Here is a 21,029-nt window from a genome sequence, read left to right as displayed (position 1 = left end):
TTTTGAGCTAAACAGGCATGTGCAATGCAATCATGCCTCTGCTTCCTTGCTACCAAAGCCTCTTGCCCATTGTCCGTGTCGTGTCGTGTCATGTCATGGAGGGCCGCCGTTGATTACGCGGGCATCGATTTTTTTTCACCGGTACCCCTGCAACCATTCTGCGCATGACGGGCGCTCGCAACGATGCTCCACCATTGCACAGCAACATCCTCATTGCATTGCGAAGCTGCGCTTCACCGGCGCCACAGATGGTGCTATGGATAGATTACGGGGCTGGAACGACTCCCTTGCAACTTGCCTGCCAAAGCAATATCTCGGTCACGGTCACGGTTCCACGGTTAGCGCTGCGGGCCCTCTCTCAGCAGAGGCGTCGGCTGCAGACATGGCCGACTTTGCTTGCTTGCTTGCACTTGCTGGCCATGGGCCATGGGGCTGTGTGTGTGTGGGATGTGGGCCAGGCAAGATATTTAGTCGAGAGAAAGCAAACATGGCTCGCTCGCAAGGACGGGTGGTGGAGGTGCTAGGAGCAGTCAACAGGTCAGCATCCGCGAACCACCGTGTGTGGGCTTGCTGCGGCTGCTATTGCTACTACTGCACGCAGGTAGCGACTCATCAACCCGCCAACCCGCCAGCCCGCGGCAGGTCAGGTCTGGATGAGGGAGGGATGGAAGGGAAGAGGTCATGGCATGGGCAACACTTGTTGGCAAGGCAGAGAGGACCGAGATGAGTGGGTGCCCCAGGCCGTGTGTGCACGCCAACTAATTCGGGCATCTTGGAACCATCCACCGGGGGGCTTGAGTGGACGCGTGCAAGGAGCCAGAATGCAGTAACTGAGGCGCGCGCGCAACAGAACCCCCAAGGCGAGGCAAGGCAATATGCGTTTGGTCAGGGGCGGTTGTGCAGTGCAGATTGCCTTGTCTTGTCTTGCCCTGCCCTGCCCTCACCTTGCTTGGAGGGCTCAGCAGCAGTGCTCAGCGGACAGGCGGACATGCTTCAATACCAAGCTGCTGTCTAGCGTCGGGGAAGGGTGGGCAGCGGCTATTGGCCGAGAGGGAGAGACAAGGCAGGCCGAGCCCTCGACACAGACAGGGCGTGGTGGATCCACTTGATGAGTGCAAGTCACACCAAGGCAGGACGGAGAAGGGCAGAGAGAAAAAAACAGAGGATTGACGATCAGCAGCACCCGCTCAAACTTCAGCCTGCAAAGCGTCGCGTTGGACAGGGTTCGGGCTCGGATTTAGGGCATGCTTAGGGTAAAGTAAGACCGCGAGTCCGCTAGTCCGCGGCCTGGCTGGGCGGCCTGGTTCGTATCGCTTCTGAGTGTGGTGGCAGCACGGCAGTCTTTGCATCGGCATCGCAGGGTGCTTTTTTGGCATGGCCGGCGACGAGTGGTGCAGCACGGCCAGTGACAAGCGCTGCAGGTCAAACACGGCAGGGCCGGAAATGAGGGCGCGAGTGATATGAGCGATGGATGGATGGATGGATGGATGGATGGATGGAGGGGGGGGGGTGTGTGTGTAAGAGAGAGAGTGTGTGTGAGTGTGTGTGCGCGCCCTTGTGTGTGTGTACATGTGAGTGAGTGAACATGTGTGTGTGTGCATGTAAGAGTGCATGTGTGTGTAGTAGTAGAAGATGTGAGTGTGTGTGTGTGGATGATGGACATCGTGGAGATGGTGGTGGTGGAGGCGTGTGTGAGTGAGATGATGATTGTTGTTATTGTTGCTGGATGGACCACGGATGCGCAGCTGCACGGCCTCGCACGACGCTATCCGCAAACCCGCCCAAGCTGCACTCAGCGCCTCCGCTTCCGGCGATTCCTGCTGCTGCAAAAGTCACGGTGCATGTGGGAATGGGAGCCGGTTCGAGGGTGCCGTTGTCGCATGTGCAGCCAGGTTGTGCATGTGTGGGTGGGAGTGGGTGGTGTGTGGTATGTATTACGGCGAGCGAGGCAGGCTGAGACTGCGTAGAGTACTTAGATATGCTTGGATACTACGTGGGTAGGTAGATTGATCAGGGCTGGTGCGAGGGACAGGGTGGGTAACGCTAATAATAATGATAATAATTAACGGCAATCACGATGATGATTGGGATGACGCTGGTCATGATGGGGTTGATGATGATGACACTGCTGGGCGGTGCAGCTGGGCCCTTGTTTTCCCTTTGAGGCTTGGGGCGTAGGCGGAGGCGGCATCGTGTCTATGTAAGTAGGCGTAGTCGTGTGTACACAAATTGCCGTAGTAGCCGGAGTAGGTAGTGGTCGTCGTCGTCTTGGTCGGCCGGTCGTGGTTGTGGTTGGCAGCCGGGTTGGTTGAGGGAGCGAGTGGTTCTTTGACGCCATCTGACCCGGGGCCTGGTCTGGCCTCTTTGCTATCCCTCTCTCACACACACGCGCCTCTCTCCTCAGCGGGAGTCAGTCAGCCAGCCAGCCAGCCAGCCAGCGAGGCCAGCTATTGGGCGCAGCCAGCCAGGCCCAGCCAGTCAGTCAGTCAGTCAGTCAGTCATTTACTCGGTCAGGCAGTCGCAGTCGGCCGGCCGGGCAGTCGCTTGTGCTTGTGCTTGTGCTTGGGGGGGCAGTCGGTCGCTCCTGCCCTCTCCTACCACTCAGTACATACTTGGACTACACTTACTTAGTCACTACCACAAGCGACGCAACCACTCACCTTGCAGGCGATAGCAGCCAGCAGCTAAGCAGACAGGCAGGCAGGCAGGCACTAATCAGCTAATCCGCCCGCGCGGCTTGGCGGGTCGCCGCTGCCCTGGCGGCGTGCCCCCGGTTGCTTTGTGCCCCCCGGGCCCGTGCGCGGCTAGCAACACGCAGGCGCGGTTGATGTCAGAGCGCGGCTTTGGATCAGCCTCTTGGGGCGTTCCTTCTACCCTGCTCGCGCTCCTGCCTGGAACCTTCCGAGCCCTTCACGACTCCGTGTGTGTGAATTACCTATGTTTTATTCAAATCCAACGGCCCCAAGCCATGTCTGCCCTGCCTGTGTGCGGGCCCCCGACTGTCCGCCTCCCTACACCTCCTACGTAGTACATACGCCTACCACCTAATACATACATGCTTGCCCGCTCTCGCTCTCCCTCACATCCTCTACTACTACTACTCCCCATGCCCTCCGACACTCACCTCCACCTCCACCTCCACCTCGCCTCGCCCTTGTCCTCCACCACCCTCCGCCGCCGCCCAAGCGTCGCTTCCCGCTGTCCCCAACAAAGGCTGCCTTCATTGGCTTAGCATCTAAACATTGACCCCCGGTGGCTGTCATCCGCAATAGTTGCCATCGTGCTCCCTGCTTCCTATCTATTCCTGGCCCACCGGCTCCTCCTCCTCTTCTTCTTTCTCTTTTTAGGTCACCTCTACTCCACCTGCCTCTTCTGCTGGACATGCCCTCGAGCCAGACATTCTACAAACAATAGCTGTCTGCCGTTTCCATGAACGCCCGCTCACCTTGATCTTGCTCCAACCCCCCTCAACCCAACCCTCATTCACCTTCCGTCGTCCGCATGCTCGAGCTACAGCTCCCCCGTCCAATGCCTCACGCCATCCCGCGGGAGCATTCCTTCACCTTCTACGCCCCCGGCCCTCAACCATCCTCCAAGCTGGACAACACCATGCAGCTTCCATATCCAAGGATGGCCAACGCCTACGATCACGACCCCCTCCGCACAGCCTCTCGAGCTCCCCTTACGCCTCCAGACCTTCCTGGCTCAGCACTACGGGTCGTCTCGCTCCCATCCAACCAGGGCTCGGGCAATCAGTATGGCTACCAACTACCAGCAATCGGCAACTCAAGATCAGCAGCTGCACCAAGAAGCCCCAGCCCGCAACGACAGCAACAGCAACAGGCACAAGAGACGTCACAAACACCAAAGAAGAAGTGGTCAATATCTCCAAATCTACGGATCCCACCAACCATCAACACACCACAAGAAGGCCTTCCTCAACTGGCAGCAGAGGTGAGTGCCATATCCTTCTTTGATTAAAACTTCTTTTCTAACTTTGCAGATTACCTGTCTTTTCTGGTTTGAGAGTTCGGCAACCCTGAAACAAGTCGTTGACACAACCTCACCTCGCCAGCCCATGCAGCCTCTGGTCCCAGATGCACACCCTACAACTGGCTTTAGGAAATGGGTAGCCACCATTCTGACAACAACTCAGGTAGCACAGAATGTGATTCTTCTCGCACTCCTCTTCATATACAGGCTGAAGCAGACCAACCCAACTGTCAAGGGAAAGCCCGGCAGCGAATACCGTCTTCTCACCGTAGCGCTGATGCTTGGAAACAAGTTTCTCGATGACAACACGTATACGAACAAGACGTGGGCCGAAGTGTCAGGCATCTCAGTACAAGAGGTTCACATCATGGAAGTCGAATTCCTCAGCAATATGCGCTACAGCCTTTTCACCTCAAAGGACAAGTGGAACGAGTGGCACGGTATTTTGGGCAAGTTTGGCACCTTCTTTGACCAGGCCTCCAAAATACCCGCATCCGGCGCCGTCAGCCCAGTTGGTCCCCAGAATATGCTCGGCGTTCCTTCAAACGTGGTCCCCTCACCACCGACCCAGCAACAAGCGTCTCCACAAACCTCCATGTACTCCCCGAGCCACGTTGCACTCTCCAAGACACCGCTGTTGCAACCACAGGCTACATCTACCAACGTTTCTCCGATTGGTGCTCTTCCGGAGTTGGGTTCGATTCAACGCAAGCGCAGTGCAGACTACACCAACGAACCACCAGCGAAGCGACAGGCTCACGGATTCGCCCCTGGACCCTACAGCAACGCTCCCCCAATCCCTACGCTCCAGACGCCCATCAACAGATCGTTTGAACCGCCGCCATCTGTGAACCGGCTGCCGCCTCTGCCCAGCCTCTCGATCCCTCCACCTCAGCAAGTACCACCTACCCAAGCAAAGACCTGGTCTGAGCTCCCCTTGCCTGTACCTGGAGGCCGGTCCATGGCCATGGTATACCCACCACCGGTTCAATGGCCACAGCCTAGTAGCACTCCTACAAGCTCAGCCCCTCCTGCTTTCCCTCACAGTTACACACCATCTGCTGAGCAGCCTCGTCAGGTTAGCCCATACCAACAGTCTGCGGGGTCGTCACCTGTGAGTACGTCGTATGCTGCAACGGGTTCTCGTCAACTGTCGCCCTCGCACTTCCTCAACCAGCGACAGTCGCCTTATCGACCGGTCCGTGGTGTACATACCCTGCTTGTCCCACCTCCCCAAACATCCATCCACAACCCCGCGCGCAATATTGCATACGATCAGATGCAGTACCAGCCATTGGGTCGGCCTATGACTGACCGTCGGTCGGGCTTGCTGCCCTACATGGACCGTAGTGCTTGGCCCGAGACGAACCAGTTCAACCAACTCCCCATCCCCCAACAACCTATTTTCAGATGAATGGGTCATTACATCATCTTTGTGTATCAACTCTCGACTAGCCCCCTTTCGGCTACATTTGCATTGCTTTTTGGTCCGGTGGACATTGATATCTGTTGCGTTCGAGCGTGCATTATACTACTGGGAGGCTCTTTTGTTGGCCATCTGATTTGGTCAAAGTTTTTTTTTCTTACTGCATCATAGCATTCGTAGGCGTTATTGGTTGCATTCTACCAAACCCGTCGTAGCCTGACGGGTCACAGACGATGAAGTTCTCATGACTGGCGTTTTACGGCTGGCAACAGTGCTGGACTGGATTATGATCATCCAAGGTGGAATAGCTGCCATCAGAAAACAGTAGTGTATTGTCTCCGATGAGCAGATAATTGCAAAAAATTACTTTACCCAGAAGAGCCAAAACCTTGAATGACGTGAAATTTTTTCTTCTTGTGTTTTATCTGGATTCTACTTTTCCGCAGTTATAAGCAAAGTTTTGTCGACTGGCATGAACTGATAATGTCATATTGTCTATTTCCGAACACGTGATTGGTGGCAGCCTTTGTACTGCTCTGACGAATCATAGTTGTATACTATTCTGTATAGCGTAACTGCAATGCATCTTATCCAATCCAGCTCGAATCAGGCTAAGTTCAATCATTCTTCCGAATTATTTAGTTTGTGATGAAGAAAGAAGTGCAAACATGTCCTATCATTTCTTGCATATATTTCAAAATCTCAAAAGCAGAATATAAATCTTAAAAAAATAGGACAGCGTTATGTATAGAACAGAGCCGTTAAAAACCACGCAGGCATTCATTTTTCGTCCTTTCTTCAGTCATAGAAGAAATAGTCTTAGCAATGGTTAAAAATAATAATTGTGGTCGTGATGAGTTCAGGTGAGTTGGTCTCAGCCTTATACGCGCCAAGCCACTTGCAGCCGCGGTATCGCGTTCGCGCTCCAACTGGTCTGCCTGTTTCTACACTCGATTTACGCGCCACAGAAACATTCCCCAACCATGCCACCGCCAAAGCCCAAGAAGCTCACCGCGCAGCCGGTCCGCACGCGCCAATTCGCTGGAAAGCCAACAGTCGCAGAACCCGAAGAGCACTCCAGCTCAGAATCCGAATCAGAAGATGAAGAGCAGAAGCCCCAGTTAAAACCTTTTGCGAAACCAAAACCAGCACCTATTGCATCATCGGCAATCAAATCGAGACTTGCATCGCGGCAAAAAAGCGAGGATGCGCGTAAAGCGCTAGAAGACGAGTTCGAGACTGAGAGCGAGGAGGAAGAAGAAGAAGAAGAAAAAGACTGCAGTGGGAGTGGGAGTGGGAGTGATAGTGGAAGCGGTAGCGATGAGGATGAGTCGTCAGAGGAGGAATCGAGTAGCGAAGACGAGGCACCAAAGAAACTACTACGACCAGTCTTTCTGAAGAAGAGCGAGCGAAACAAGATTGCGGCACCCGTTAAATCAGCAGACGAGTTGGCAGCAGAGGAAGAAGCGCGGCGACAGGAACAGGCAAGAGCACTCGTGCAGGAACAGGTCGAACAGCGAATAGCCGAAAAGGCAGCAGGCAAAAAGGACTGGGATGACGACATCGAAGACGCCGACATCAACGCCATCGACGACACCGACGGGGTCGATCCCGACGCTGAATACGCAGCCTGGAAACTCCGCGAACTCAAGCGCATCAAGCGTGAACGTCTCGCTATCGAAGAGGCTGAAGCTGAGCGTGCCGAGATTGAGCGTCGGCGCAACCTCTCAGCCGCCGAGCGCGAGGCCGAAGACCGCGAATTCATCGAGAAGCAGAAAGAAGAAAAAGGCGACCGCGGCCAAATGCAGTACATGCAAAAGTACTTCCACAAGGGTGCCTTCTTCACCGATGAACTCAAGGAACTCGGCGTCGACCGACGCAATCTCATGAACGCCCGCTTCGAAGACGACACAAACCGCGAGATTCTGCCGGAATACATGCAGATTCGGGACATGACGAAGCTCGGTAAAAAGGGACGCACACGGTACAGAGACATGAAGACGGAGGACACGGGCAAATGGGGCGACTTTAAGGATGACCGCCCGCGAAGGGACAAGGGCGAGTACGGCGTGGATGAGCGGTTCAGACCAGATGGACATGGCGCAAGAGACAGGGACAGAGACGGTGCCACGGGCGCAAACGCAAAGCCTCTCGGAGAACGAAAGCGATTCGGAGAGAGCAACGACAGGGATAGTAAGCGCCCGAAGATTCGGGACCAAGCATAAAAATGGTCACTTTTATCGTTTGCCCGTGCCCTTTTGCTTCAGAGGGCCCGAGCCAAACTATCTAGGGAGGCCAAAAAGCCATTTGAGGCGTTACAAAATTCATACCATATACCCCCTCCCTTTCGCCGAAGGCCCCTTGGAACCTTTTCGGCTCAAATCACTCATTCCGGACTCTTTCGTACCTTCCGCGTCCCCTGGCATCTCCCTCTGCCATAGCCCTCGCATCCTCCCTCCCCTTTTCAACATCGAGCCGCCACAGCAACGGCGCAGGCAGCATAACCAGGACAGCCAAAAAGATGAATGCGGGTCGAATCGTCCCCGCACTATCCGTAATACGGCCTACGAGCGTCGGTCCCACAGCACTACTCCCCTTATCCGTGACAGCGTAGAGGGCGAAAAACGCCGCTTCGCTACCCTCAGGGATCAGCGGCGCAAATACGGACCGCGCGTAGGATGAGATGCCGCCCATGACGATGCCGTGTAAGACGGCTATGGGATAAATCTCCCATGCCTGCTGCAAGCCTATGAAGCCCAGCCGCTGGAACAACGGGATGTAGCCGAGGAGGCCGTACAGAGGAATAATTTCCATACCCGCTACGCAGCACAACAACACGGTTTTCGGTTGTAGGGCCCAGTGGCGCTGGATGCGTGGCCAGGCGAAGGCACCGATGATGCCGGAGCCGATGGAGGTGATGGAGAGGAGCGCAATCGCAATGGTACTCATGTGCAGTTCGGTCTTTGCAAAGAGCACGGCGGTGCCTGAGATTGTGGCTACGGCGTCTGAGAGCAGGAACCAAGATATGAGGAAGATGAGTGTTTGACGGAGTCGACAAGCTTTTTTCAAGGTGACCCAGAAACTTCTCAAGGAGAAGGATGTGTAGAAGAGAAATGTGCGGAGTTTGGATTTGCCGGGGGTGGAGGAGAGGTTGGAGTGCTGCTGTACGGGTAAAGGGGGCCCAGGGCGTTCGCGGAGCCAGAGTAACGTCGGGATGGAGAAGACGGCCCACCAGAGGCCGACCATGAAGAGTACGACGCGGATCGAGAGTGTGGGCGACGTCTTCGACAACGACGTTTTGCTGAAGATGAAGATGATGAGGATCGCTAGTATCTCAACGAATACCGCAGCCATATACCCATATCCCACTCCTTTCGAACTTATCTGCGCAGACCGCTCCAGATCGCGTGCCAGCTTCTCTGCATCTTCCCTCCGTGACGCCGCGGCCTCTGTATCCGCATTCAAACTATCCAATTCAACGGCTGAATCGTCATCTTCTGACAACGGCTTGCCACCCGCATCACTGCTATTATCCGGGTAGTTTGCTACGAGCAACGGTAAAAAAGCGTTGAGTAGCACGAACGAGCATCCCAAGCAGGCTACGCCGATTATGACGAGGAGAGGGGCGAGTTGGTATAGTGAGGGGGAGATGAAGATGAAGAGGCAACTCGCTATTGAGCCCGTGTACGACGTTATCATGAGCATTTTTTTGCGGTATGGACCTGTAATGCCCTTTAGCTCTTTCTATGCCCCTAATAGCTCAATTCAAAGCTTGTGGTAAATTTAATGGACAAGGGGGAGAAACATACCGTAATCTGCAAAACTACTCAAACACACTAATACAAGGGCTTGTAGTAGTACTGCTGCTGATGATGTGTACAGTGCGAGGCTGCTGGTGGACATTTGGAGGCCGAGGTAGGTTACCATGCATTGCTCGGAGGAAGCGGGTGCTGCTTCTTTGTCGCTGGCGCGGCGGGAAGAGGTGGGATGAGTGACGCATGGCTGTGAGGGGTCGGAGAAGAAGACGCCGTTTTCGCGGGCGAGTTGCTCGAGGAGGACGGGAAGGAAGGCGCCTGTGTACTCTTATAAGTCCATTGTTTCTTTTAGGTTGCGATCGAGAAGGTGGAAGCTTCATGGTGGATTGGGGGACGTACCGACAGCTACCACGGCGAAAACCTACAAATCCAAGTTAGTTTTTTCCATGTTCATCCCAGAAGGTGTTTGGAAAAAATCAATTTACTTCAGCAGCGATAGGATACGCGTACCAGCCCTTTAATTCACGGGGTGTGGTTGGACTGGTGTCTTCGCCTTCGTAGCGCTTTTGCGTAGACGATTGTTCCGCCCAGTCCTCCATGTCTCCATCATCCGAGAAAGACATCTTCTATTTCTTTCCCCGTTGGTCCAACTCTTTTTTTGTTTGTTTATTTGTTTGTTTGGGCTACGGATGCAATTGGTAAACAATGTCACATTTGAGCGCGTAGCTTCTCTTTTTTTTTTTGCACGATAGCAATGATGATGATGATGATGATGATGATCCGAGAGGTTCCGATGACGGATTATGTGGGCAAGGCGGGCTCTATGCTTTTTGCGGGTGGAGCTAAACGGTGAGGTGGGGCAGATGGCTGGGATAGCATAGTAGGGCTGGCCTTATTTCTTTGCGGTCAGGCGAGTTTTGGGGAGCATGGTGGGCTGGTTTTACTAAGTCATGTCACGATATGAACGGACTCGAGGATTTTTTTTGACGGTGAGGTGCGACGTGAAGGTGAGATGGTGGAGGTGTACTGGGATGGAGCTTCATCGCGGCGGTGCTAATCTGGGGAATAGCACCGAGGCCCAATTCCTGGTCTCTGGGGTGCTTATGAAGAAACTCTAGTGTGGAATACGTTGCATGACGTGTTACGAATTGGTGCTATAGCTTTTCTTTGGGTCTCACCATCTCGTCTGAACAACGTTCAGCTAGTCGGTGTGTTTCGATCGTCAGGACACCAGAGGTGTTTCGATGACGTAGGGATCCTAACTGTTAGCGCCGCGGGAGTGGAGTTGTTGTTTCCAGGTGACAAGATTCAGCTAGCCATGATCCTGTCTTCCTGCATGTAATCAAGTGTTTTGGCTATCTTTGGCTATTCAGCTATGCCAGTAGTAACAAGAAGTCGTCGAATTAGATCCTCTAATCAAACACACGGGCAGGGCGCCTCGCAACATGCCCCGCTTCCTCCAAAGAAGAAACATTCTTCTCCAACCAAGACCAGAGTCGAAAAGCAAGACCACCCTCGTGTAATACCTCAGCCCTCAGGACTCAGCTTGACCCTCCAACCTGCCAAGTACGGTCTAATCCAAGAACGAATCTGTGATAGTCTATATGCTTTGGTAGTCCAGGCCATTCTATGGAACCAAACCCGTGGTCAAATGGCCCGACCGGTGTTGTTCGAGCTGCTCTCAGCCTATCCATCTCCAAAGGAACTATCTGCAGCGCCGCTCCACGACCTAATCAACATGCTACAACCCATAGGCCTGCATAGAATCCGGGCCATGCGGCTTATAGCCCTAGCAGACGCCTGGCTTGCTGCGCCTCCATGCAGACAGCGAAGATACCGGAGGTTGCACTACCCAGACCGTGGATGTGGGACAAATGTCAGGCCCGGAGAGGTATTAGGACCCGACGACGAACGGGAGGGCTGGGAAATTGCTCATCTGCCGGGCATGGGTGCATATGCACTTGATAGCTACCGTATCTTTTATCGGGATAGACTACGCGGTACGGAAGGCGTGGTTGGGATTGAACCAGAATGGAAAAGGGTAGTGCCAACAGACAAGGAACTCAAGCCGTACTTGAAGTGGCGATGGGAGCAGGAGGGACAGAAACCCCTCACCTCGTTTCAAGCCTAGTCAAGCGTCGGTAGTGTATTTCCCGTGATATGCTGCAGTCAGTCTGCATACTCCCCTGGACAAAGTCATAGCAGGGCCAATGAGACAGCTGTACTACACCACCACCAACACACAGCCACGGTTCCTAGGATTTCGCCCCCAAGGCTGGGCCATCCTCCCCTGCCCAGACATTTAGAAGCGACCGTTATTAAACGGTTGTAAGGGTACCGGCCAGTTGTCATGCAAACCGTCGCCAGTTGACAATGGACGAGAAACCATCACCAACCGGTACCTGGAGCGAGAGATCGACGACATTTTGCGATAAGGATGCACGCGAAGCATACCACGACCTCATCGACTTGCAACTCCACTGGCTATTTCCAAATTTCCTGCGCAACCTAAAATCCCAAACAGCTTTGGAAAGAGAAAGAGGCAGAGTAGCAGTGATAGAGTATCGTGACGATGAAGTCTTTGAACCAGAGATATTCAAGAACTCGCAAGGCCTCCAAGCCCACTTTGACGACCCATTAGCCGCAGAGGAACTAGGCCCGCGAAAGAGACTTTTCATACTGGAAGATTTGGGGTTCAATTATCTCGAGATACTCGGTGCGCAGCTACGGATTCCCCCCACCTTCTTCGCTGCCCACTGGGCCGATCCAGCAACGCCGGAATTCAACTACACCAACCCTCTCCGCCGGTACTCGGAAAAGAACTTCAGCATCAGATACGCTATTACCCAGCCTCTACGTATAGACGCAGACCGAGAAGTGCATGGCAATATTTTCCGCTGCGACTTCAACATCCAGCGCCATGTATACTGCTACGACCCCAAAGCCCCGATTCTCGATCAGCCCAAAAGCTACCACGCCCTATCCTTTTGGACCTCTGGAGTTAGACCTGATGGCTCGTGGGATTGTACGGCGCTGCTTTCTCTAGCTAGACTGTACACACTCAGACATTGCTGACGGACCTTGTAGCGGTGCTGATAGTTGACCCACCAGTCCGCGAGACCGTAACATCCCTCGCAGATGGTTGCAAATTCCCCGTGGACCATTGCTCAGAAGAGCACGCATACACCCGTATGCACAGTCTCGACCCGGACTTCACCGACATGGACATCCTACCGCCCAATCCCTCCGACTGGGCTGGTAGCTGGCAGCGCCCCAAGTACGAGAGTATGTTCGACGACATACTATCTCTCACCCCAGACGAGCAGGCGCATTCCATTGGGCCCAGGAGCTGCACAAACGTCGCCCGCAGACTAGCCATCTGCTACTTCCTCAGCTTCCTGCGCCGCCGCATCCTCAACATGCTGCGCCTCCAGCAAAACCCGCGAACCGCCGTCTTGCACACGAACCGCTGCGACTACCTGCGTGAATTTGGCGAGGGGCTCATCAGTAGCTGGCACCACGAAGTCTTCGGCTTCGTCGTAAACATCAAATACATTATGGGCCTCGTCAACTCAGAAGTAAAAGAGCAATTCGAAGTCCTCGGCTTGCATCGACCTAGCGCTTTGGAGTGGGAGCGCGATGGATGGCTTACCGTCCAAGATTATTGCGGCCGAGTAATCACAATGGCCGAAGCGTTTTTACAGTCTTACCTCCAGTTCACGACGATGCAGGAGGCGCAGGCGGCGAATCGGAATGCGTTGAGTCTGGCGCAGATTACGAATGTGACGATGGTGTTTGTGCCGCTTTCGACTATTGCGGCGATTTTCTCCATGACGGATGATTTTTTGCCGGGCGAGAGTAAGGGGTGGGTGTTTTGGGTTACGGCTGTGCCGGTGCTCCTGCTTACGTTTGCGATTACGACTGAGGCGAGGGCGTCACTGAGGTGGTATTGGAAGATGTGTACCGAGAGGGAGTTGAGGGCGAAGGTAAAAGTGAAGGGGAAAAGTATCGTGTAGGCGCTTTTTGAGCTGACGCCAGATGTGCTTCGTTGATTCCATGCTGGTGCGAGAGAGGTGAGAAGATAGCAAGCCTATCTTCTCAGGTGTGCCGCCCATCTTTGCGACTGGCGTAAAAGCCTCGCTAGTTGTTCTGCTAGATGATTTCTGAACAGCTCATGGCCATTATTGTTGCAAAAGTTTGTCATCAAAGGACTGCTCCTGGCAGCTCTTTTCGATCACTGATCTACCAATGTGATGGGAGGAGTTTAGGTATTTCTTCGCGGTTGTTTTCTAAATAATCTTTGTAGATTTCCTCTCTGGAGTGGCCAAATATCATATATTGTTAGACCATATACCAGACTGGTCCCTGAGTCTTGAGCGATCGCTTCGTGCGAGCAGTGCTACGGAATTATGTCTTTGCACTCAAGTCAAGCCATAGCGCAATCTACCACGTATTCTACATATTGTGGCAAAATAATATGTCATGTTTAACATATTGAGGGGCGGCCCGCAATCGAAGGCAATAAGAGCTGAAAAGCAGTCGCTGTAATGGAATTGATTGAAGAAGTTGAACTATTTGCGCTGAATTGAAATTTTATTTTGTGCCCGCAACTCAATCATGCGCTGATACGACACGATATGTGTTCTTTCATCGCGGAGACAGCGCTTTCAATTTCTGCAAAAGAACTTTTCTTTCGACTCGATATTGACTCTGCTCTTGACTAAGGCGCACGGCTTCAGCCAATGTATGCGACATCTTCCGTAATTCTGCGTGCCTCTGAAGCCACTTCTTGTCTAAATCTTCTATATCTCTTTTGAGTTAGGCTTGTGTACTAGAGGCCAGTGATTGATCACTGAGGACGGGAGGGGCTGAGGCAGCTAGTACGTGTTAGTGGTGCTTGATAAAGGTAATAAGATGGCTTACCATCAGTCTCTGGTCGGGAAAATTGTGAGGATGATACCCATCTTTTTAACTTCTCCTTCCCATCCGCAACCGACTGCTCTATAGTCCGAAGATGTGCAATCGGTGCCAAGCTGGCAGCCATGTCTGTGGCCAATTGTAGCGCCTGACAAGAGTAGAGTCATGGTGTAGCAATGCAGCTACCGAATTTCTTGCTGCCAGGAAGGTAAATAAATAGATATTAAGATGCATCGTATTCATACTCACCCACTAGTACCATCTGTCTGTTTGTTGCCGGCGGCACCTTCCGTATGTTTTCTTTTGGATGAGCAACCCCTTCGCCACCAACCAGTATCAGACGAAGCCCGTTGCAAGATCCGCGGGACGAAGTGGTAAATATAGTCACGACTAATCAAAGCTGAAGTACGTTCGGTTGTTGAATGCGAGCTGAATGCGCAAGTAACGAATTAAACGTGAGTATTGGGTAGTAACGTCAAGTTTGGGTGCCATCGTCATTTTGGTCTCACAAAGTGGGGCCGGGATTGCGCCACAAAATGGTTTCCAACACTAACTGCTCTTTCCTCATCCCCTCCACGTAAACGAAGACTCGATTCCAATCTCACCCAAGGGAATCAATCATACACCCTGAAAAACGACGTTCCGATCATTTTCAAGCCGTAAAGAGGGTGTTCGTATCGTCTAGGCTTGCTCCGAACCGCAACTCTTCGCGGTACTAGGCTGAACCAACAAAGCTTCATGCCCCTGTGGCGCAAACATGCCCGGAACCCGTTTTCGCAACCGCCTCAAGGAAATCGGAACTAGGACTGACCATTTAATACGGAAAGCAGCTTGGTACACGTGCAAATGTCTCTTTTGGACAGTCTGCTCGCCCTGTGTTTGTTGCATTGTACTGGTAATGCCGAACCAGAGTAGACGAACGTTCGGGGTATCCGCCGAGGCTCCAAAACCCATGATACCTTGCCCCCGCAGACGCGCTCTCAGTATCACGTCGACAAGCCTACAGCAACATCAAAGAACGTTTCCCCAAAATCGATCCGCCTTTATGACCAAACTCCCGTTGGAGATAAGGCGAATCATCTATGAAAAAGCACTGGGCGAGGTGCCAATACATCTTTCACTTGTCAACGGCCAGTTGAACGCCCGGCGGTGCGCTACTCGAGGTTGTGCCTGCTACCTTCAGTCCCTTTCAGTTAAACACAGACTTCACGCTGCACTTTCGCTGTTGAGGACATGTCGCCGCATGTAAGTATTACCCACGTGACAGTTCGTTACAAAGAGTGTAGACGCTTTATACAACGATCTTACCAAAAGGCTGGAGGACAGCCCCGATACGAGAATACAGTTATTACGTCAGCGGCGTAGCATAATAGCTAACTGATGAATGAGCAGTTACTCAGAAGCTATCGAATATCTGTACAGTTCGAACAAATTCTTCATTTCTACGGATATGGAAGACTACCCTACTATGGGCTACTTGCCGTATTTCATCCAACCCCAACGGATGAATCAAATTACCAACCTCCGCATTGATTGGGACCTCGATCGCCACGGGTTCTTTCAAGTCGATCTCATGCCTCAAGCGCATCGGGATGAGTGGAATAGGACGTGGGATGTGCTGGGTAGGATGAGTGGTCTCCGGACGCTACACATACGGCTCTTCTTCTTTCTGGATCTCTGGCTGCAATGCTACGGCGACTTTTGGGAGCAGAATGGGAAAGCACTCCTTGAACCCATCACGAAAATGACTGCACCAAAAGACTTTGTCGTCACTCTTCCAGATTGGAGGTGTTCTACGGATCTCGATGTTGGAAAATCCAGATGCGTCTTCCAGCTGCCAGAACGGAGTGAGGATAGCGCTCCATAAACCCGCGGTCTCGTATCTAAATTCATGCATACTCACATTGTATCGCCTTTGGAAATGAATAGGCGGTCAAGTGGAGGCTGCAACTTAGATTAAGGAAGGATGTTTGACTCCTTGCTTTGGGGCCTTTTACCATATATGAAGAGAATGGACAACTTCATGAAAGGAGGTTAGGCAGACAAGCAGTATCCTAAGGCTTTCGTCTAAACAGGCATCATGCTGAATACTACCGTTGGTAACGTACTACATGAAGACCGGCACCGTTGTCCACCTTCCATTCGTATCCACTTTGCCAGCCACAAGATGGTGCCGGCCCGCCGAAAGGCCGATGGATTCCCGCCACACCGGGCGACAAGGCGAAAGAAGCAAGATGCGGCCAAGACGGGGAGGAGATGATGCATGAGGCGTACCTCTCAGCCGTCAGTATTGTTGCTCCGAGTACTTCGCTAGGGCCTGTTCACGTATCTTATCGCAGCATTGAGAAACGTGAACGGCTACATGTGCTTGGCAGGCTCGGCAGGCTAACCGGACTTGGGTAGATATACTCCATCGTCCTGTTCTCCGCCGCAGCACCAAGAACTTTGACTGGGGTAGCTCACCCACGTGCAGAAGCAATGGGGCTGACGTCGAGGTCCCCCAGCCGTGCAGCTCGTCGGCGTCTTTGGACCATCCGAGGCATTGAGTAGGAATTTCTTCTGACCCATGTAGATAAGAAGCCGCATAGCCGCAGTCATGTCTGCTCTGCAGGGACCGTTCGTTTTTGCAGCTTCCCAGACCTCGCTGGCTTGACAATTGCTCACGATGCGCTCTCTCATCGCCGCCTCTGTCCTTCTTGGACTCGCGTCTGCTGCTGCTGTACCTGCAGTTGCGCCTCGTACGGGAGGTCACCACCATGGACAAGGAAAAAAGTTCAATGTCCAGGTTGGGCCTCGGCCATACTACCTCGTGGATGACATGGACGACGGTCCATTGAAGGAGAAGCTGGAGAGCTGCTCGGAGCAAGAATTCGAGACGTCAGACTTTGTCCTGGCCCATCGTGGAGCACCCCTCCAATTCCCCGAACATACCCTCGCAAGCTACAAAGCGGCGCATCGTATGGGTGCTGGTATCATTGAATGCGATGTTGCCTTCACCAAGGACAAGCAGCTCGTCTGCCGACACGCCCAATGCGACTTGCACACGACCACCAACATCCTCGACACTCCGCTCGCCGCAAAGTGCACCAAGCCCTTTTCTCCCGCTGCCAATGGCACCGCTGCGTCGGCCAAGTGCTGCACCTCGGACATTACACTCGAGGAGTTTGGCACTCTCTGCGGAAAGATGGACGGCTTCAACCCCAACGCCACAACAGCCAAACAATACATGGACGGAACCTCATACTTCCGTACAGACCTTTACGCCCAACACTGCCCCAAGCTCATGACCGTCGACGAATACATCCCCCTCGTAGACAGCTGGGGCCTCAAATTCACACCCGAGCTCAAGACCCCCGAAGTACCAATGCCGTTCGACGGCTACACCCAAGAGCAGTACGCCCAGGACCTCGTCGACAAATTCCGCGAGTACGACATCGACCCCAGCCGTGTCTGGCTTCAGTCTTTCTTGCCCGCCGACATTTTCTACTGGATCGACAACGAACCAGACTTCGGCGTCCAAGCTGTCTACCTCGACGAGCGCGTCGATACGCCCGCTGGCTACGCAAACGCTACAGCCAGCATCCCCGACCTCGCTGCCCGCGGTGTCAAGATCATGGCGCCCGCCATGTTCGCGCTCACGAAGCTCGACGACAAGGGCAAGATTGTGCCGTCGGAGTATGCGCTCGCCTGCCAGGAACACGGGTTGGATATGATCGCGTGGTCGTTTGAGCGGTCCGGTTGGCTGCAGATTGATGGTGGGGGCTACTACTATCAGTATGTGCTGAATGCTACGAACAATGATGGGGATATGTATACTGTGCTGGATGTTTTGGCCCAGGATGTGGGTATTTTGGGCATGTTTTCGGATTGGCCGGCTACGGTTACTTATTATGCTAATTGCTTTGGGTTGTGAGAGGGTGTATATAGAAGCAAGGAGGAATGATGGGATGATTAGATAATGTTGAATAAAGGTGTTGATTGTATGAAGTTATTTATACGTTTATCATGGGTGTATTATATACAGTGGAGTGAACTCACTTTTCAAGAGGGGTGTTGTACATGTCACTCGTCCTCCTCCACACCCCCATCCTCCGGTCTCACCAACCTCACACACCCATCCCCCATATCCCAATCCACCCCACAACTCTGATACGGCATCACCAACACGGCATCCCTGGGCCGCGTAACGCCCCTCACACTCTCTAGCAGCACATCCTCAAGCTGCAACCAATTCCTCTCCCACAGCCCCTGCGGACTGGGATCAACTAGCACAACATACAGTTCCCTCAGCCCCTGCATGCCCGCTATAATCTCCCACCCCCTCTCCCAATTCGCAGTGTCCTCGCGATACGCCACGCGACTCGAAGGACCGCGCCGGAGGTACGGCAGCGCGCGGATGGCCCAGCGGAGATGCAGAGTGCGAATCGTATTGAGTCGGAGTTGGGGGACGGACGAAGGGAGGTAGAGCAGGTGTGTGATGTGGAGGAGGGAAAACGTGTGCACGCGGTAGAGATGCGGGATTGACTCTGAGTACCTGTACTTTATCAGCTCTTTCCCATTCGTATTCTAGGAGAGTTGCGAAAGAAAGGGAGGACGTACATGCGTCTACAGGTTCGAACCAGGGCTGCAGCGCCGCTATCTAACCTTGCGCCTTTTTTGCCCCCGACGAGGACGCGACAGGTACATTGCTGCTTGTCTCTGCGAGGTATGTCGATTTCGCATTGGCAGATGCAATGGCCGAATCGTCGCTTCTGGCTCAGTGTCAGGTGCACTACTTCCTCGCCCATGACGAACTCGTACACCATTCTCCGTAGTTCAATTGGTAGACGGGTGAAGAATAGCGATCGAGCCTGTGCCAGTGTGCGCGCATCGAGTTCGACGTTGGGTTCGAAGGTCGCTGTCGAACCCAGCCTGGATTTGCGGGGGCGGGGAGTAGTTGCGGGATCGGGAGCGGATGACTTTAGTGAAAAAGGCATTCGCGATTTGGGTTTTGAAGTTGATGACGAGGGTTCTGAAGATGCGAGGTCGTGTGGACTCCAGTGGATCCCTGGCATGCGGGCGCGTAGGGTGGCTTTGAGCTTCATTGTGGGTAGAGGGGGTGTGTCGCGTGCGGATGTGACGGAGAGGGAGTCCCACGGGTATAAAGGTGAGGTGTGTTTAGAGAGGGTGGTATGACATGGTGTGTTTTCCTTGCGTCAGCCCAGGCGCCCGCAAGCAAGTAAGATTCCGGGGGTGGTTTCAAGGCGGGCCACAGAGTGGTGATGGAGTGGTTCCCCCAGGTCAGCAGTGGGGAAGGGGATGGATGGGCCGCGTTGCTTGTTTCGAACAAGCTCCGGATGGAGGGTTGCGGGGGTGGAGCTTGGTGGGGTGCGAGTGGTGTTTATTTGTTTAATGCTAAACTCCCTGCAGTGCTAACATGCAAGAGAAAGTCAGACCTTGGGATCTCTATGCACCTTTATAGCATGGGAATTGAGATGTTGTGAAGGATGGCCCCACGTTGTTTTGGCGAATGACAGGCAGTGGACATGTCTCGCATTCTGTCGCTCTATCTGGTAACGCGGCATTGAAAGTTCGCATTTTAGTCGGATTGATGATGACGCAATGTCTAAGAAAAACATCAGGAAGATGAAAAATAGGGATACATTGCTGACATAAAACAAAACATAGTTGTGGGTACAGTAGCGTGTACAGTCGGTTTCCTGTTCTCCGGTCAGCTTTGTACACGTACTTGTCGCATGGTACTAGCGCCTTACAGGGGTAGTGTTCAATTGCCAGCGAATGTACCAGTACAGTAACAATCAAATGCACCTATCCATTGCTCTTTCTAGCTTCCAGTTCAGCGTTCTTGATGGCTGCAAAGTATTTTTTTAACATTTAATCTCGCTATTGTTTGCGGAGGGGCCCTTGATTGACTGATCTCGCCCTGCCCCATGACAGATCCGTTAAGCATTGCAGGGTCTGCCAAACCATCTCTAGGTCACAGCCTCGTTCAGTGGTGTTCACACCGCTATACGGAAACCAACTGCGGGATCTCATAACGCCTCGATCCCCGTCTGATAACACTCACACTTCCATTTTCAACTCCAACGCGTTTTCAGACATCTCTTCGGCTCTGTACCACCGCCAGTATATCTTCAACCGGGTTAAGAAGTACCTTGAACGAGCGATCAGAACAGTCAAAGGAATAACACCACCACCCAACTCTAAGATCAAGCTTTCTCGTCCTGAAAAGGCTAAATGGCCCTCCTTGCAGTCACCATTTAATGACTTGCATCACCATCTTCGAGACTCGAAGACCAATCTCCTGTTGGTGGCGGCAGTAACCAATTTAGCAATCGCGTAAAAGTAAAGTTCTGGCAGACGGGCTTACGAACAGGAGCAGACAGAGATGAAGGCAATGATTCCGAGGCAGCAGAGGGCGGGAACTCTGAAGGCACGTACTTCAGACAACAAATCTGAGAAAGAAAAAGAGAATGGAGTCAAGAGATTATTTCAAAAGATCGGCTTTAGAAATGGTGGGCGTAAGAAGGAGTTGGAAGGCAATGTCGATGGCCACAAGGATAGGAATGACGAGAAACATGCGGGAACCACTGTAAGGGCAGAGCAAGTCACATCAAATGGAGCAATGCTAGAGCAAAGGAAACCAAATCAGCTACCAGCTGCGGACACTAATTTGGCTCCTCTAGACCGGCTAGCCTCGGGAGCACCTAATCTATCTTGGACGAAACACTCTCCGGTTTCCGGCAGTCTGCTGACGGAAGCTCCCATGGCCAATGTATCATCTGGGAATAGCGAATGTTTAATCAAGACAGAGGCTGACCGATCTGCAACACCGAAGTTCGAAAACGCCCAGGAGGATATCGAGGATGGGAGTGAAAAAGAGGCAGAACGGCTTGTTGCAGAGGATCACAGTCTACTAGACAAGAGTACGCAACACC

General features: G+C 53.0%; 10 protein-coding genes across 10 annotated transcripts; 6 read left to right on the top strand and 4 right to left on the bottom strand.

Moving 5' to 3' along the window:
• Positions 1-3,528: 3,528 nt before the first annotated feature.
• COCVIDRAFT_84488 (hypothetical protein) lies at positions 3,529-5,407 on the top strand (the record flags this gene model as incomplete). The annotated part of the gene is made up of 2 exons (XM_014706864.1): positions 3,529-3,954; positions 4,004-5,407. 2 exons carry the CDS (start codon positions 3,529-3,531, stop codon positions 5,405-5,407), a joined length of 1,830 nt encoding a protein of 609 aa, XP_014562350.1.
• A 195-nt stretch (positions 5,408-5,602) lies between these two features.
• On the bottom strand, positions 5,603-5,782 carry COCVIDRAFT_84408 (hypothetical protein; the record flags this gene model as incomplete). The annotated part of the gene is made up of 1 exon (XM_014706863.1): positions 5,603-5,782. A coding segment is annotated over one exon (180 nt), but the record flags the coding sequence as incomplete, so codon positions are not given.
• A 620-nt stretch (positions 5,783-6,402) lies between these two features.
• COCVIDRAFT_84506 (hypothetical protein) lies at positions 6,403-7,644 on the top strand (the record flags this gene model as incomplete). Its single annotated transcript, XM_014706862.1, has 1 exon — positions 6,403-7,644. One exon carries the CDS (start codon positions 6,403-6,405, stop codon positions 7,642-7,644), a length of 1,242 nt encoding a protein of 413 aa, XP_014562348.1.
• Positions 7,645-7,801: 157 nt separating this feature from the next.
• Positions 7,802-9,797, bottom strand: COCVIDRAFT_84521 (hypothetical protein; the record flags this gene model as incomplete). Its single annotated transcript, XM_014706861.1, has 3 exons — positions 7,802-9,141; positions 9,229-9,499; positions 9,660-9,797. 3 exons carry the CDS (start codon positions 9,795-9,797, stop codon positions 7,802-7,804), a joined length of 1,749 nt encoding a protein of 582 aa, XP_014562347.1.
• A 752-nt stretch (positions 9,798-10,549) lies between these two features.
• On the top strand, positions 10,550-11,305 carry COCVIDRAFT_32792 (hypothetical protein; the record flags this gene model as incomplete). The annotated part of the gene is made up of 1 exon (XM_014706860.1): positions 10,550-11,305. One exon carries the CDS (start codon positions 10,550-10,552, stop codon positions 11,303-11,305), a length of 756 nt encoding a protein of 251 aa, XP_014562346.1.
• A 242-nt stretch (positions 11,306-11,547) lies between these two features.
• On the top strand, positions 11,548-13,049 carry COCVIDRAFT_62667 (hypothetical protein; the record flags this gene model as incomplete). Its single annotated transcript, XM_014706859.1, has 2 exons — positions 11,548-12,199; positions 12,262-13,049. Coding segments are annotated over 2 exons (1,440 nt in total), but the record flags the coding sequence as incomplete, so codon positions are not given.
• A 1,723-nt stretch (positions 13,050-14,772) lies between these two features.
• COCVIDRAFT_84415 (hypothetical protein) lies at positions 14,773-14,979 on the bottom strand (the record flags this gene model as incomplete). Its single annotated transcript, XM_014706858.1, has 1 exon — positions 14,773-14,979. The coding sequence occupies one exon, from the start codon at positions 14,977-14,979 to the stop codon at positions 14,773-14,775; it is 207 nt and encodes a 68-aa protein (XP_014562344.1).
• Positions 14,980-15,136: 157 nt separating this feature from the next.
• On the top strand, positions 15,137-15,958 carry COCVIDRAFT_11235 (hypothetical protein; the record flags this gene model as incomplete). Its single annotated transcript, XM_014706750.1, has 2 exons — positions 15,137-15,336; positions 15,484-15,958. 2 exons carry the CDS (start codon positions 15,137-15,139, stop codon positions 15,956-15,958), a joined length of 675 nt encoding a protein of 224 aa, XP_014562236.1.
• Positions 15,959-16,756: 798 nt separating this feature from the next.
• Positions 16,757-18,004, top strand: COCVIDRAFT_84270 (hypothetical protein; the record flags this gene model as incomplete). Its single annotated transcript, XM_014706857.1, has 1 exon — positions 16,757-18,004. The coding sequence occupies one exon, from the start codon at positions 16,757-16,759 to the stop codon at positions 18,002-18,004; it is 1,248 nt and encodes a 415-aa protein (XP_014562343.1).
• A 149-nt stretch (positions 18,005-18,153) lies between these two features.
• Positions 18,154-19,175, bottom strand: COCVIDRAFT_11233 (hypothetical protein; the record flags this gene model as incomplete). The annotated part of the gene is made up of 2 exons (XM_014706749.1): positions 18,154-18,625; positions 18,691-19,175. 2 exons carry the CDS (start codon positions 19,173-19,175, stop codon positions 18,154-18,156), a joined length of 957 nt encoding a protein of 318 aa, XP_014562235.1.
• Positions 19,176-21,029: the final 1,854 nt, after the last annotated feature.

This window comes from Bipolaris victoriae, assembly GCF_000527765.1.
Source record: "Bipolaris victoriae FI3 unplaced genomic scaffold scaffold_1, whole genome shotgun sequence".
Lineage (NCBI taxonomy): Eukaryota > Fungi > Ascomycota > Dothideomycetes > Pleosporales > Pleosporaceae > Bipolaris > Bipolaris victoriae.
The sequence above is the reverse complement of the archived record's forward strand: the minus strand, read 5'-3'. Positions and strand labels throughout refer to the sequence as shown.